General features: G+C 34.5%; 2 protein-coding genes across 3 annotated transcripts; one reads left to right on the plus strand and one right to left on the minus strand.

Moving 5' to 3' along the window:
* The first annotated feature begins 3456 nt into the window (after window positions 1–3456).
* Window positions 3457–5570, plus strand: LOC139865960 (H/ACA ribonucleoprotein complex subunit 4-like). The gene has a single exon (XM_071854079.1). It carries the CDS (start codon window positions 3617–3619, stop codon window positions 5360–5362), a length of 1746 nt encoding a protein of 581 aa, XP_071710180.1. The 5' UTR covers window positions 3457–3616; the 3' UTR covers window positions 5363–5570.
* Window positions 5571–8851: 3281 nt separating this feature from the next.
* Window positions 8852–12223, minus strand: LOC139866672 (microtubule-destabilizing protein 60-like). 2 transcript variants are annotated; one of them, XM_071854964.1, is made up of 8 exons: window positions 11248–12223; window positions 11112–11145; window positions 10934–11026; window positions 10371–10490; window positions 10200–10298; window positions 10009–10068; window positions 9827–9921; window positions 8852–9349 (listed from the first exon to the last, which is right to left on the minus strand). In XM_071854964.1, exons 1-8 carry the CDS (start codon window positions 11943–11945, stop codon window positions 9295–9297), a joined length of 1254 nt encoding a protein of 417 aa, XP_071711065.1. In that variant the 5' UTR covers window positions 11946–12223; the 3' UTR covers window positions 8852–9294. The 2 variants fall into 2 exon arrangements, with proteins under 2 accessions (XP_071711065.1, XP_071711064.1); XM_071854963.1 differs by having other exon boundaries at window positions 8852–9354.
* Between the last annotated feature and the right edge of the window lie 5510 nt (window positions 12224–17733).

A 17733-nucleotide genomic window follows, 5' to 3' on the forward strand; every position in this document is an offset into this window, starting at 1 on the left:
TATATATATATATATATATATGTATATATATATATATATATATATATATATATATATATATATATATATATATATATATTAAAAATACCTAATTTGTTTTATATGAATATTTATATAAAAATTGTTAATATAATATATTCATACTTATATGTAATATTACTTATGAGTATATTTTTACACACTTAATAATATAGTAATTAAAAGTTGTATTTGATTATAATGATAATATTAATAATAACATTACTTATAATAATAATTATAATAAGAATCATAGTAATAATAATAATAGTGACAATAATAATAATACTTGTAACAATATTGATTTTTCTGTTAATGATAGTCATGATACTGATTTTAGTATTTACATAATAATAATATTTGTGATAATAATATTACTTATGTCAATATTAACACTTCTATTATTTATAAAAGATATTAATACTAATATTAATGATAATAATAATAGTTTGTGTTATTTTCGTAATAACAATAATAATAATAATAATAATAATTATATTCATAATAATAATAATAATCATACTTATATCCATGATAATAATAATAATAATACTATTAATACTTAGTGATATTACATAATAATAACTAAAATGATAATAATAACAATCATAATATTAATATTAACATAACAATAACAATAATTAATAATACTCATAATATCAAATATAATACTAATAACGGTTATGATGCTTATAATTAAGATGATAATAATAATAATAATAATTATAATACTAGTAATAATGATATTAATATTAATTTTAGTAGTGATAATAATATTCATAACACTAATGATAGTAATAATAATGATTAATCATCATAATAATAATAACAATAAAATTAATAATAATGATAATAATAAATGTTACAACCTTTGAAGAGAAGCTTTAAAAAAAAAACGCCACGGCCGGGACTCGAACCCCCGACCTCTCGTTAACCCGAAAACCCATCAAACCATTCCTCTGTCCGTTCATATCTGACTAAACCCAAACCCAAAATTTATTAAACCTACTTTTCTGTTTCCTTTATTCTTCTTCTTCTTTAAAAAAATTAATAGACCAAACAATGATTCAAATCATCACAACAACGATTTTTGATATCTCAAGGTAATATCAATTAATCAAAATCACATGTTTATATTAATTAAAAACAAAAAAAAAATATATATATATTTATATATCAAAATAGCTGCTACTGTTTGCGGTTTAAAAAGAATTTTTTTTAATGATTTTGAGTTGGAGAACGTTTTAGCCAAAGCTTGCAACACCAAATAGGTTTCAAATCACTCCTATAATCTTTCTCAATCGATAATTTAACTAGAGATATCAAAACGAGTTCAAATTTTGCCAAGAACGATTTGGTTGACTTTTTAAAAGTTATCTTTGAATTCAAAATTCATCTTTGATTTGAAGAATTGAAAAATGATATTTTGCAGAAAGATTGACTAATTGAATCCTAACCTAACTGCACTTTTAGATTTTTAAATGATAGTCGAATTCGAATTATGGTATAATTTGTCAAGAACACAGGTTATCAGTAAAAAAAAAATTGATTCTGTAAAAGAAAAATTGTAATTGATAAATATAGTGAAAGGATTTGAACGACTTATTTTCCTCAAACATGATACAATCGATTTCATTATAAGGGAGATTCCATCGACAATTAATCACGGGTAGGAGAAGGACAGGGAAAAAAAAGAAAACAGACAAAGAAATAACGAATCTGATAATTGATATTACTTACGCGTATGAATCTGTATTTATTATAAATATATAACTGTATTTATATGTATATACTTATGTGTATATATATTTATGTATATATCATATTAAATTTTGTAATATTACCTAATAATATAAATCTATTAATAAATTTAAGAATTTTATTAATTTTAATAAGAATACTAATACTAATAATAATAGAAATATAATAATAATAATATTACTAATAATTATATTGAAATTATACTAATATTAATAATAAGAATAAAAGTAATTATAAAATGATAATAATAATAATATTGATGATACTAATAATAATACTAATTATAATAATATTAGTAATAATATAACAATGTATTTATATACATATCTATGCTTATAATTTCCTAACCATCTTATTTAGTATTTTCTTTTATTATCTTTTATATGATAATTATAATTATAATCATAGCCATAACAATAATATCTTTAATCAATAATGATAATAATAATAATAACAATATAACCAATTAATTTTTAATACATGATTATTTTACGTAGATTGAAATAATATAAATTTCTACCTATAATATATATTATTTCTTTTTCAATATTTTCATATGTATAACAGTGTATAGAAATTCATATATTAACCAACCATTTTTAATATATAATTATTTGTTATTAACTTTAAATAAAAAAAATGAGTATTTTTAATTACTGTATTCCAAAGTTTTTAAATATATCTTTTAAAATACTATATATATCTTTATTACTTAACAGGTTTTTATTTTTAAATCATGAAGTATTTTGCATCTTTAATTCTAATGTTTAAATTATATTTTTAAATTATTATATATACTTTCACTATATATATATATATATATATATATATATATATATATATATATATATATATATATATACACACCATTGTTCGTGAATCGTCGGGCATAGTCCAAAGGTAAATGATTACAGGAAAATAGTTTATAAATTTTAATATTCAACATTACAGACTTTGCTTATCGTGTCAAAATTATATAAAGATTAAGTTTAAATTTGGTCGAAAATTTTCGGGTCGTCACATCCAAAATTAATAGGGACATAATTGAAACTTTAATAATTTTTAATGGTTATTTAGAGTAAGGCATAATAATTTTGTGACAAACAAAAATGGTAATGTAGACAGTTTTTTTGGGACGAAGGGAGTATTATTATTAATTATATAAGTATATTATATTTTAGCTCAACAAATTAATGAATTAGTTAAGTATTCTATATATTAAATTATTTAAAGAATCGTTAACGTAAAAAGATGGTATGATGTATATTTTGAGTTTGTGGTTTAAAAAATTATCACTCCTTTTTTTATGAGAAAATTACTGCAACAGACGATGTTAAAATCAAAATTAAAAAATAAATGTACGGAGCGTCAGAATGCGAAATTCATTCGTCGGTACTGGAGGTAACTACTCACCAATCGACACGTGTAACTCTCTACTATAGGAATGCTTATATTCGTCCGGTGGTACCGATTCAAATTTTTGATTTTCGTGTTCTTTTGCTTTACCATGTATGGTGAGTGGTTACCGTCACTACCACTGGACGAATTTTGCATTTCGATAGTCGGTACGTCTATTTTTGATTTTTGCTTCTCACATTATCTTTTGTAGTAAAGTAATTTTCTCTTTTTTTATTCCATACAATCGAATTCCACGTGTCACTTAAACTAATGAAATGAAATAACTTGAATAAAATCACTCAAAGTACACGCAGGAACATAACCCCTTCAATCAAAAATACCTAAACCCTAAAGACTCTCACAACCAAAACCCTAGCCACCTTATACACCCCTTACTCTCTGGCACCCAACTTCCACCCTCCGTCACCGGAAATCAACCATGTCCGACATCGTTCGCTCAGAGAGCAAGAAAAAGAAGTCAAAGTCAAAAAGCTCCGACGACGCAAATGACGCCGCTGACGCCGTCGATTACATGATCAAACCGCAATCCTTCACGCCGTCGATCGACACATCCGAGTGGCCGATTCTTCTCAAAAACTACGATCGGCTTAACGTTCGTACCGGCCACTACACTCCACTGCCGTCAGGTTACTCACCGCTGAAACGGCCACTCGCTGAGTACATTAGGTATGGTGTTATTAATTTAGATAAACCTGCAAACCCTAGCTCTCATGAAGTTGTAGCCTGGATTAAGCGAATTCTTCGAGTTGAAAAAACAGGACATAGTGGTACACTCGATCCTAAAGTTACTGGAAACTTAATTGTGTGTATTGATAGAGCTACTAGGCTAGTTAAGTCACAACAAGGTGCAGGTAAAGAGTATGTTTGTGTTGCGCGGTTGCATTCCGCTGTACCTGATGTTGCTAAAGTAGCCAGGGCGTTGGAGACGTTAACAGGTGCGGTTTTTCAACGTCCTCCGTTGATTTCGGCTGTTAAACGGCAGCTTCGGATTAGAACTATTTACGAGAGTAAATTGTTGGAGTACGACGCTGATAAACATTTGGTTGTGTTTTGGATTTCGTGTGAGGCTGGGACGTATGTGAGGACATTGTGTGTTCATTTAGGGTTGATTTTGGGTGTTGGTGGACATATGCAGGAGTTGAGGAGAGTTAGGTCTGGTATTATGGGTGAGAAAGATAATATGATTACGATGCATGATGTTATGGATGCGCAATGGATGTATGATAATTACAGAGACGAGACGTATTTGAGGCGTGTGATTATGCCATTAGAAGTGTTGTTGACTAGTTATAAGAGATTGGTTGTGAAGGATTCAGCTGTGAATGCTATCTGTTATGGTGCTAAGTTGATGATTCCAGGGTTGTTAAGATTTGAAAATGATATTGAGAATGGTGAAGAAGTTGTGTTGATGACGACAAAGGGGGAGGCGATTGCTTTAGGTATAGCTGAGATGACTACTGCTGTAATGGCTACTTGTGATCATGGTGTTGTTGCGAAGATCAAGAGGGTGGTTATGGATAGAGATACTTACCCTAGGAAATGGGGGCTGGGTCCCACTGCTTCGATGAAGAAGAAACTGATTACTGAAGGGAAACTGAGTAAACATGGGAAACCTAATGAGAAAACACCCGCTGAGTGGTTGAGAAACGTTGTTTTGCCTACTGGCGGGGATTCGGTGATTGCTAGTCTTGCCGCTGCACCTGCACCTGCGACTGAAGAAGCTATGGAAGTTAAGGATGATGTGAAAGTTAAGGATGAAGTGAAAGTTGATAGTGAGAAGAAGAAGAAAAAAAAGAAAAAGGATGTTGAAGATGGTGATGAAGGACATAAGAGGAAAGTGGAAGAGTCTGATGTTACAGATACGCCAGTAGTTTCTAAAAAAAGGAAGATTGAAGAAGTGAAGGAGGAAGCTGAGGAAGAGGTAGAAGGTGAGACAAGTGAGAAGAAGAAGAAAAAGAAAAAGAAGAAAGAGGGTGAAGAAGTTTTGCTATCTGATACTGATAAGTCTGAGAAGAAGAAAAAGAAAAAGAAGGATAAACTAAATGATGACACCCCTGTTACTCCGTTAGCTGCTGTGAGTGATGATGATGTAAGCAAAAGCTCGAAGAAGAAGAAGGAGAAGAAGAAGAAGAAGAAGAAAGATGCTCAAGAAGAGGAATCTTGAAGACCCTGAATCATGCCGTCTGTGTTGTGTAAGCTTTTGATCAGTGCACTTCTCTAGAGGGCCAACTCTGCGTTTTTCTTTTCTAGTTTAATTTTTCAGTTCAACTTAGGCTTGCACCTGTAGTAGTCTTTCCAGTAATATTCTACTTATTAGTAATATTGTATGTTTTGTTGAAAATTTTGGTACCTTTATATGAGAGCTGGTGTTGAGTTAATGTTGATGGTTCTGCAATGTGCATTAGTTTATAGGATATTGAGCTATTGCTAATTAATGAAACTAATGTTATTAGCAGACTAGTCACTAGGTGATCCAGCAATTAAATATGGTTAAACTTCACCAAGTAATGCTAAATCAACTGTAGTCAAGTTTTGGCCTTCTAGACGTTACGCTTTTGTTTCATTTGTTAACGAAGGTGATGCAAAGAAGGCGATCTCCCAGCTAAATGGGTCAATGATTTTCGGAAAACCCATTTTTGTGGGAAGACCGAAAAAAATCTCGAGTAACTTCGGGCGATCGAAACCATCTGGTAGCGTCCAACTCAGGTGTAAAATCAATCCTAATCCTTTAATTTCGAATAATCTACAACTTGCTGTTATGTTGATTGATAGTGTACCATTGCTTGACATCAAAGTTTCATCCTTTTTAATTGCGCATAATGCACATGTTAATCGTATTAGTTTGCTAGGACCGTTTGGTTGTGTGTGTATGTGTGGTGATCAAGTGAGTTTTGATAACATCTTAAAAGCTGGCTCTAATGACTTCGCTCTTGCTGTCCCTTTTGATGTTTTGGCCGATTCCTTTTTTCGATTCGCTTGGATCGAAATCACGGGTGTTCCGGTCAAATATGCATCGATAGAAAGTGTTACTAAGGTGGCCGAATTATTCGGTGAGGTTATTGAAGTGGCACAATCTTCCTCGACATTAGGAAGTGTCGGTTCTTTGTTTACGTTTATCAAGTCGTCCAAGGTAAAGCATATACATGATTTGGTAGTCGTCGATTTGGGGGACAAGGTTTGTTTGAGGTGTGAGGTATGGGTTTCTGAAATCTCGGATCATGGTAGTTTGAACCGTGTCCTTTTTCACACCTTTGATCAACGTTTGCTTGAATCTACTAACCGTTTTGTGGTGTCTAGTGGGCCGGTTGAGGGTGTTGAAGCTTTTCGTAATCGCGGTGAGTGTTCCAACACGGTTTCGGTTGCCAATGCTTTACCCACTCTTTCTGAGTCGGTTTGTGTTAAGATGAAGGACCCCAATGTTTTCGTGGATTCGGTTGCTCCGGTTACGAGTCAGGTTCGGCCTAATGGTTCTACTTCATTTGCTTGTTCCCCTATTGTTGATGTTTCTGTTGCAATGAATGTTGCTAATTGTCCTGTGTTTGATAATTGTGTTGGACTTGACTCGAATGCATGTAAATCGGGTATAAAATTTGGGTCAGTAGGTGAATTTGAGCATTCTGTTAATGGGCAGAGGCCCTCTAATGGAGTTATTTCTAAGTCATATGTTCTTTATAAGGAGCTAGTCGAAGGGGCCAATGACGTTTCTCTTGATGTGTTGGAGAAGAATGATGATAACGTTACGTTTGCGGTTAGGTTGGATCGACTGAAAAAGGATAAAAGGAAAAAGAAGGAAGAATTGTTGGCTAAAAGAAAGGTTGAATCGAACGATGAAAGGCCTAAACCGATTTTGATTGGTCGTAGCGGTAGATGTTATTGTGATTGCGAGGATCCCTCGTGTGACGGTTTTTGTATGGCGTGGTATGTATTGAATAAAGATGTTTCAAGATGTATTCTTAGCGATGTTAATCCGAGGTCAAGAAAGAAGACAAACGAGGCCTCCACTTCCATTTCGGGTGCTTTTAAGCTAAAAGACAACATTGACGACTTGGATTACGGGGACGCAATTCAAAACTTGTTTATGGGCCCTCAAGATGGAAGAGATGGTGGCTCATCGGCAATTGGGAGAGGTAATATGTCTGTGGAGGCTTTCGCGGCTTTCGATGTTATGATGACACGGTTGGCCGGAGAGAGCGCACCGGGTGATGGATCCACTAATGTGTTATCTTACAAGATTGAGAATCGATCCGGAAAAAATTCTTTGAAAGAGACAGTCAATGGTAAATTGAAAAGGGCGGACCCTCGAGGTTGATTGTTGGGGTCCGTCAACTGTTCTTCATTTGGTTTCGTCCTTGTATTTTCATGTATTTTTCGGTTTTTTGTTTGGTTATTTATGTTTGTAAGGTTTTGTTCGGGTTGTTAGGGAGGCTCGTTTTGTTTATTGGTAGCTTCCCTGTTTCCCTCTTGTCCATCTGTACTCCTGTTGAGGGCGTTTTCCATTGGAAAACGACCTCGTTTCTATATGAGTATTCGTTTTTTTCGCAAAAAAAAAAAAAAAAAAAAAAAAAAAAAAAAAAAAAACTGTAGGAGCCAAACTTACGACTTTTTAGCTATACATGGTTTGGTTCAGCCTACCATTCCCGTTTTCTTGTAGTGCGAGACTTGTCCTAATGATTGATCGAGCTATTGTTACAAGCTAAATCACTACCTTTTGCATGCTGCATTTCACGTTTCACTCATCGATAACATGAGTATTCAACTTTGATCAATACATGCTCTTGAAAGTTGAAACTGTCATTTCTTAAAAATAAATTAGGGTGTGACCGACTTGGCTTGAACGTCAGTCTTTCACTTCAAAGTTAAATTATACAGGTTCCCAACTGTAGCCATCCATTGATGGTGATGAAAAGTGGTGTATTGAGTGTGACTTCAAACTTGGATTGTGTAAAAGTAGGTTTTGTGTTGTCATATCTCTCAACTTGGTTTTGGTTGCATTGTATCTTGAAACAAAATGGTTTGCTTTGTCCTGCATCCCTTTTACTCGTGTGCCAGTGACTGTCTTCATCTTAATGAAACCATTTGTGGGGTCCCACCATTTACCTTCCGAATTGTTATCTAAAGTAGGATTTATGGGTAAGCAGTTTCCTCAAACTTTTGTTTTTGGGTATATTTTGGGTTTCCGACTCTCTTTACGAGCCGAGTAATCCTAGGGTGACTACCTGCTTTGCGGTAACCGGGAGTCATCGTTGGTGAACCGCCGTTATGTTTCCTGAAACTTTGATTTTATACCCTCGAAAAAGACATTCTTTACAAAAAAGAAAAAGTATTGTGACCCTCACAACTGGGGTAGCACCAAGAGGGCTCGAACCCGAGACTTTCACATCAAAGGTTAAAAAAACAATCATTTTCAGCTTAGTAAACGACTTATGGTAATCAAAAGGGGTGTATTTGAGTTGCATTGTGGCTTTCAAAATTGGCTTGTTTGGAAGTTGATAGGTTCTCGGCTGGCATGGGCGCATATGGCTGATGTGCCCACTTACTCAACTCACGGTCTCGGTTCTTGCAAATCCGTAAAACTTTAATAATTTTGCAAAACATATCAAAATGATAATAACACATTGGTTGAACCATTTTCATTTATATTCTAATCACAATTATAAGTCTATGTAAGATAGATAATGCTACACTGTTGGATAATGCTACACTGTAGATTAAGGTATGTAGGCTTGATATGGTCATCAAACTGTCAAGAGACGAGACCTAAATGCTCAAATTTGCTAAGACGTCAGTCAGAAGAATCTGATCTACGGACTATTCCGATTTCCAAAAGGCATGATCATTCATAAACTATAAAGAAACCTGGAATCCAGATTATATATCATGATGAAAGTAACAGAACTCAGTAATACACAAAGAATCTGGATTTCATTTTCAAAATGACTAGCCGTGAACATATGTAACAAATCAACATCGTTTGCCCAAAACTGCAACCAGCTTAATTGCATCCCAACAAGAAATAGAAGACATCTAAGCAGAAAAAATGGTCATTATTGGCACTGAGCATAGATGTCACTCAAAGACATGCAACACTTGATCTTCTTATGCTGAGGGTGGTTGTGGAACTTTGGCTCTTTTGGTATTGTAGGTTGCTTTTCTGACCTAACAAAAACATATTAATAACACATGCATATACACAGGATAAGTTAATACAGCTAGGTTCTTAACAAGTTTATGGCTTGAAACTAAATTAAGTACACTTTCGGTTTATGGCATTAACACAACAAATATGACATCACACTATTGTAGAAGTATGTTAGTAAATATTATGTAGATTTAGATAGAAACTATAACTCTCAGAACTATTAAACAAAAATGATGGTAATTATGCAACATATGATTTATACAGAGACTGGCAACTCTCCATAATTTTCGAATTGAAAGTTGATCAATTTAAGTGCTTCTTTAAGACACATTTCTCATACATTACATTACAAAGTGCATATATTGACCAAATTTTTTTTCTTTATTAAAACATAACGTCTGAGAAACATGTCTTAAAGGGTCTTATAGCACAATTTACAAGTTTTTTATACAAAAATTTTCTGTAATGACATTTAGTATGCTTTATTACCTTCTTGGGATAAAAGGTCTGTCAAAATAAGGCATTGGTTGAGCCTTTGGTACAAGTTCCTTCCTTAACCTCCTTAATTCTTCCTCTTCTTCCAACTATAGATAAGGAAAAAATTTGATCAACGCGTTTGAGTTCAAGCATAAATACACCATACGGTAAATCAAAAACAGCATTATTTATACCTTCTGCTGCCTTTCTCTTTCCAATTTGTACTCTTCAATAAACGAAAGCTTTTCTTGCACCTGCCATGTAAAAACATAGTAAATCATTAGTCAAAACGAGCATATTTGGTTTGACTAGTACATAATCAAGGGTATAACTATCTAAACACTTAGTTTACGAGTTGCACCTATTGTTTGAGTCAAAGTTATACCTGATGGTCAAATTCAGCACGCTCAACAGCCCTCACATCACTGTGCAATACCAAATCAACCGGTCGTGTACTTTCTTTCACAGGTGGTTTCACCAGGCACTGAAATAATTCAAAGGTCCATCATTAAAAAACATTTCATTAAAAAACAGCTACAACTACAAAATTGCTCACCTCTGGTTCATCTGTCGTCCATGGGAGGCCTTGAGCAATGGGAACTCGTTGCTTTTCTTGCTCAATCATCATTTCCTTAACTTTTTTCATTAATTCTTCCTGCTTCGACCTTCCTCTTTGCTAGAGACAAATAATGCAACAGCTTGGTGAGTTAATGAGGGCAAAGATACAAACTCATATAATTGATTAATTACTTGATTAATATACACAGATTAATAGAGCACTTTGCAGGATCATATATGCATCCCTAATACAAGCTTCTCCTTGTATATTAATAGTTAAGTAGAGCATTTGTGAGATTAGTCTCCTAATTACAAGAGATATAAAAGTTAGTGCATATCCTTGTAATTAGAGAAAACTATAATACTTAGTGAAACGTTTCTTTCCTTGCATGTGGTTTTAATCTTATTAAGTTATATCAAATCATTATCAGCAGTTTGCTTTAATTAATTGTCACTTTTCTCAGAAAAGAAACTCATTTACACAACACAAATCATTGATTTATAATGAAAATTTACTAATCAGCATGTGAAATTTTGGCCAAAGTGACTGTAACTGCTAACCTCTGTTCTGAGTTTAAAAGGTTGCTGGGAAGTAGCTCTAACTGTCCTCCTTTTCCATCTGCTACCACCAAAAGTTGAAGCTGATTCAGAGCTCTGCATAATCATTTATACGATTCAGTAACCCGATCAACATAAACTTAATGTAATACAGATACATCAATGATGATTAACAACATACATTTCGTCTGCTTTGCCTTCCACCACTCGAACTCCTGTTTAGAATCCCAAACAAACATACAAGTACAAGTCAGAATCAAAATGTAACAAATTGAATGAAAAATTAAAGTAATTTAATCCACTTATGAAGAACTAACCTCTCATGCTTACAATCTAACGAAGAAGAAACACGTGATTTCAATCCCAAATTATCCGCCGTCATTAAAAGATCCGATGCAGAAAATGACACAGAATCCAATTCCCATTTCGAATCACTTTCAGATTTATCCTCAACTTCCTCCACCTCATCCCCTTTCTCATCATCAGAATTCGGTAAAGTAAGTTTATTCTCAAACGCCTTAATCAAACTCATCACTCGTCCCGATCCAGGTTCAGGAATACTCTTTCTCTTTTCGCCAGGCATTTCAACAACCACCTCGGTTACTAAATCAGCGTTCGATTCCGCAACTTCATTCCGGATCTTAAAGAACTCCTCTTGAGAAGCCCTAAGTGTCTCATAAGCAACACACAAACACCTATTAGTATTACCAGCAGCCTTACATTTGCACTCAACTGAAACTAGGGTTTTATCTTTCTCTGTTTTTGAATTCTTCTTTGCCACCACAAATTTCCTCTCACGAATCTTATTTTTAGGTGAAGAGATCGGATTTGGCTTCTTCATTGCCGATTTCTGAAGTTTATTCGCTGATTTGATAGCTGGCGAACTTGAAGCTTTCAAATTAGGGCTTGTGACGTTAGGGTTTACATTCTCCGGCGATTTTGACTGATTAGCAACCTTTGACTTTGACGGTGTTACCGTCACAGCCGCTGCCACTACACCGCCTTTCGATTCCATCAGATTATCGAGGAAAATTGTAAAGAAAAGTGTATGTGATTTATCAGATGATGATCAACTGTGATGAATGATTGGGAAGAAAATGCAGAACGTTAGAGAGATATGGACGCTCTTTTGGTAACGGCTACCTTTTGTGACTTTACGAGGGTTTTGGGTTAAGCGATGTCGTTTTGATGATTTGTATTAGTATTTAATTAAATAATTAAATTAATTAATTAATGTTTCAGTGGTTATGGATACTTGGATCTAATTGCCATTATCAGGATGTTTGTTTATTGTATTTGGTCAGATATCAGGTTATAAAGTAAAAGAATCGATTGGATAATGACTGAAGCGTATATTTGGATTATACAATCATAAACTTATCGACGAATGATTCAAAGGCTTTATTTAATATTGTCATTGTAAGTCAAATTTGGCTCTATTTGTCCTGATCATTTTGATGCCTAGGGCGAGCTCCTTAATAAATGTCCCCACTATATATATTTTACATAGTATATTGTCACAACCCAACAAGTTTGTGGCTCAACCCACTAAGATTATGACCCAATTAAGAGTTTTAATCCAAGAACCTCATGGAAGGTCTAAGAACATCATGGAAGCTCCCCAGAACTTTCCCATGAGTTCTTTCATGGAATGGTATGGAATATTCATGGAAATATCTATCTCCATGTATATACTTGAAGTTTCTAGTACTTAGATCCTAACCATTGATTTTGATTAATTTTAGCCATCCATTTTGTGTTAGGAGTAGTATAAATAGGGGTGGTCTCATTTGGCACACCACACCTCAAATCTCAAACATTCTCTCTTGTAAAGCATTCTCAAGCAATATAAGTATTTTCTTTAATTCCACTTGTTCTATAATATTTTCTCTTTTGGTTACTTAAATCATTATAAGGTCCGAGTAAGGCTGACTTAGTAGAGACTAAGTGCCGCACGTGATCTTATCGAGATAAGTCCGTGACATTTGGTATCAGAGCAAGGTCGATTCAAGGAGATGGCAACCGAGACCGAGAAGAATGTGAGCGCAACAAGTGGTGTGATGGGTGATGAGACTCATGGCCGGGTAGAGACTCGCCAAGGAGCCAAGAAGAACCGAGGTACGTTCAAAGACTTTGTCGCAAACTTGGACAAGAGGATCCTGGATGTAGAGACATCCATGGACGACGTGAAAGCAAATGTCGAAGACGTCCACCAACGTTTGGATGGTTTGGACGGGGACTTTGACGAATTGAAAGATGATTGCAAGAGTGCAATCAACGTGCTAGACGTTGACATGAGGCATGAGATCCATGACTTAAGGGGTACGCTCATGGGTGAGATTACGAAGTTGCGAGGCGAAATGGAGGGGGAGGTCTCCACTATTCACCAACGCCACGTGGATTTACAAACCAACATGAACTCTTGTTTGATATTCATGGCTAGTGGGGGTGGCAACACTGGATGCAATGCTCCGAAGGTGGACGTTCCCAAGCCGTCACCGTTCGTGGGGAAGCGGGAAGCCCGAGCGGTTGATGATTTTATATGGGAGATGGAACAATACTTGGAGGGAGTCAACATAGTGGATGATGCAATGAAGATCAAGACGGCAACCCGTTACCTGAAGGATACCGCAGCGTTATGGTGGCGTCGTCGATATGGAGATATCGAGAAAGGTACGCTTACTATTGATACTTGGGATGATTTGCTTACTGAACTTAAGAATCAATTCTACCCCAAGAATGCTCAAAAGGATGCGATGAGTCGTCTACGTAAATTACATCATTCCGGGACGATTCGGGAGTATATTAAAGAATTCACGAACCTTCGCCTGGAGGTCCCAGATATTCCCGATGATATTCTCCTCTTCTATTTTCTCGATGGTTTGCAACCTTGGGCTAAAACGGAGTTGGAGAGACAAGGAGTCCAAGACCTTGCCACCGCAATTGCTCAAGCGGAGGCACTAGTCGACCATGCTAATAGGAAAGATTCGTTCAAGTCAAAAGATAAGAAGGTGAGCCATGAGAAAGGTGGGGGAGATAAGCACACACAATCAAGGAATGATAATACACGTAAGCCACCAACCGGGAATAACAAGAGCATAAAAACTTCTTACAAGAATGATGGATGTTTCATATGTGATGAACCGCATAGAGCCCGAGATTGTCCGAAGAAAGCTAGCCTTCATGCTATGGAAGCTCAAAAGGAGGGTTGTCAGGATGAGGATGTGTCCATGGGATCGATGCAAATACTCAACGCTATCAAGGCCAAGATGGAGGTACCCAAGGTAATGGCTAAAGGACTCCAATTCGTGGAAGTTTATGATCGAGAAAACCGGGTACGAGCTTTGGTAGATACGGGAGCTACTCATAACTTTGTCTCCACCAAGGAAGCTAAGAGATTGGGGATTAAAGAGATAAAGGAGGGCAGAATGATGAAGACGGTGAACGCGAATGCTAAACCGATTAGTGGGGTGGCTAAAGATGTGCGAGTGAAGATTGGATAATGGGAAGGAACGATGAATCTATCGGTCGTGCCTATAGACGACTTCAAGTTAGTACTTGGGATGGAGTTCCTAGATAAGGTACGCGGTACTGTAAAAAGGGAGCAAATGAAACTCACAATACTGTATTTTGTAGTAAAAATACATATGACGATATTGAACAATTGAACAATGCAGGGTTGACCTCGGGTTCACGAACCTATATCAGTAATATATATTAAAATATATAATCACATAATTCCATTCATTAGCTATTTATTTAAGTATTTTAATTATATAATAATCATACTCAATTCTATTTAAGATATATATATTATATCTTCAATTATGTGTTACATATATTTATTTTGTAAAATATTAATATTTATACATATAGTTATATTAATATATGTATACAAGTAGTTAGTATTATATCAAAAATCAATAATTTGTTATAGGTAATATTTATATAATTAATGTCATTATTTTCATTCTATAATCTTATGTAATACTAATATAATTATATTATGTATCAAATATATATTTTTATGTATCTAATATTTATTTGATAAAATAATGTTAATAATAATAATAATAATAATAATAATAATAATAATAATAATAATAATAATAATAATAATAATAATAATAATAATAATAATAATGAGTAGTAAGTAAACTACCTCAAAGAAGTAGTCCTAAAAAAAATGCCCAAGTCCGGGTTTGAACCCGCAACATCCCGCTAACCCGATAACGCCTTTAACCATTCCTTTGTCACCTCATTTCTGATTTAATTGATACCCTAAATCTATTTATCCTAATACAAATGTCTGTCTTCTTCTTCTTCTTAAAAAAAAAAATATGCCATAACTCAGGCTCGAACCCGAGACCTCTCGTTAAACACAAGCACCTTTAAACCATCCATCTGTTTCATGTTTTTCTGAAATAACTCATACCCTATTATACTTAACACAAATTTTTGACTCCTTCATCCCTAAACTAATCGATTTTTATCATCATCTACCATCTCATCCTTACATGTGATGCCCCGTACAAAACCATCGTGTACGAATCATCAACAACAGGATCATTACAAGGTTAAGTACTATATGCTGTAATTAAAGAAGCTGCATTCACGATAAAAAGGTGATGTCATAACCGACATCAAATGTTTTACATTTCAAAAGCATGCTTCACTAAGTAGAAGCAAATAAATAAGTGTACGTGACCCCAAAGGTCGTTACATAACATAGTTTCAAAAGTAAATAAGTTTGAATGCAAGATAAGTAGTCATGCGATAACAACTCTAAGCAGCGGGTTCTACAGCACGACTAGTACACAGCGGAAGCAACCTCAAGCACCTGAGAAATACATGCTTAAAAACGTCAACATAAAGGTTGGTGAGCTATAGTTTAAGTATAACAGTATGTAAGGTAGGCCACGAGATTTCAGTGCTACAAAGAGAGTTTCAAAACAGTATGATAAAGTATATGTTAACCGTGGGCACTTGGTAACTAACTTAATGTTTATACCCCCTGAAAGTACACTTGGCAAGTGCGTATGTCTACGAAGTATTAAACACTCATTAAATGCTAGCGCGACTAGCCCGAGTGGGGATGTCAAACCCTATGGATCCATATCTAAGATTCGCGTTCACGGTTCAAAAACCGATGATTAAACGTTACCGAGCTAAAGGGAATGTTTATGCCGTTGTATAACCCACACATATATAAGTTTAAGTACTCGTGCCTAGTATGTAAAACATAAAATCCGCATGTATTCTCAGTTCCCAAAATAAGTTAAAGTAAAAAGGGAATGCTATAACTCACAATGATATATAGCGGTAAAGTAGTAGTCGGGAAAGGTGTGCAAGTAAATGGTCCGAAGTCCTCAACCTAAGTCAAATAGTACTAAGTCAGTAAATCGTCTTAATAGGTTTAAAATTATGTATTTAAGGTCTTAAGGGTCATCATCAATCATCATTAAACAAAAGGCGTAAAGTAGGTTTCGTTTATGAAAGTAGCTTAAAACAAAGTCTGACTTCAGTCAGTCACCACGGCCTCTACCCTTACTGAATTAAGGTGAGACTAGTGGCCATGGTTCCGTCTATGAGTCCCTTAAGTGTGGTAAAATTTACAGAAGCAAACTCGTCTTGGTTTGACCGTGGCGACGGTCTAAGTGCGAGTAGGTCAGAAATTTCTGCACAACGTTAAAGGACATAGTAACGATCAGAGGGCCATAAATCCTAAACCGTAACTCGGATTAAGACGAGTCCTATATGAAAAGTTATCTACTCGAAAATTTCTATCTAAAAATCAAGGTTAGAATAGCCCAGGTCTAATGGTCTGTTCCAGAAGCATCAGGTCAGTAGGTTTTGGACAGAAGCAGTGAGTTTAAAAGGGTTCCGGTGGTCTTGGTGCTTGATGTTCATCATGGTTCTCATCCTTGATGCATATAGCTTCAAGTGTACAAATCATTGATGTATCTACATCATCTTAGCCGAGTCTTGACCATCATAACCCTAGTGCAAGTCTAAGACATGAAGCACAACTCACTTAAGAGTTGTAAGTGTTTTGATGAACCAAAGTTACATCAAAGTCTTAGTTTTAACACATACATGAAATATGAAAGTAATACAACTAAGTTTTGACAATTATAACACAAGTGTGAGTCTAAGACATGTAGATCAACTCACTTAAGAGTTTTATGAAGTTTGATGAACCAAAGTTACATCAAAGTCTTAGTTCTAACACTTACATGAACTTTAAGAGTAAAAACAAGTTACAAACTTAGATTATCAACTAGTAAAGTGTATGTAAGCTTTAAAGCTCTTGTTTATAACAAAACATGTAGATCATAAGCTATAAAACTTAGATCCATTACAAGTATGTGAAGTTATAACTAAAGAGTTATACTTCTATGTTCTTGAAACTTAATAAAGTTAACTTTTGTTCAAGAGAAATGAGATCAAGACTAACTTGTAGTTCTTGACCAACAAACCAACAAACAAGTAATTTGAAGTGCATAAATGAAGTAGTAAACTTAAATAAACAAGAAAGATTCATGGTTGTTCATACTTTTAAAGATTCAACCAAAGTTGATCTTTAAGTAAAGTAAACTTTAAGTTTACTTCCATGACTTACAAGTATGATTTCAACAACAATGAACTTATAATCTTTTGAAACAATATATGTAGAACATAAACTAGTAAGTTTAGTTCTTGTGTTCTTGATAAATACAAGATATTATGAAGAATCAAACTAGTAAGTTTGATCTTGTAACTAGTAAAGATTAACTAACAATTACATGTAACAAACTAACAAT

The sequence above is a fragment of the Rutidosis leptorrhynchoides genome, chromosome 9 (assembly GCF_046630445.1).
Source record: "Rutidosis leptorrhynchoides isolate AG116_Rl617_1_P2 chromosome 9, CSIRO_AGI_Rlap_v1, whole genome shotgun sequence".
Lineage (NCBI taxonomy): Eukaryota > Viridiplantae > Streptophyta > Magnoliopsida > Asterales > Asteraceae > Rutidosis > Rutidosis leptorrhynchoides.

Excerpts from the sequence above, each read along its gene's own strand:
- LOC139865960 (XM_071854079.1), top strand. The coding sequence starts at position 3,617 with ATGTCCGACATCGTTCGCTCAGAGAGCAAGAAAAAGAAGTCAAAGTCA.
- LOC139866672 (XM_071854963.1), bottom strand. The coding sequence starts at position 11,945 with ATGGAATCGAAAGGCGGTGTAGTGGCAGCGGCTGTGACGGTAACACCG. Across the intron at positions 10,491-10,933 it reads CTTTTAAACTCAGAACAGAG|CAAAGAGGAAGGTCGAAGCA; the intron begins GTTAGCAGTTAC and ends ATTTGTCTCTAG. Across the intron at positions 9,922-10,008 it reads AAAGAGAAAGGCAGCAGAAG|TTGGAAGAAGAGGAAGAATT; the intron begins GTATAAATAATG and ends CCTTATCTATAG.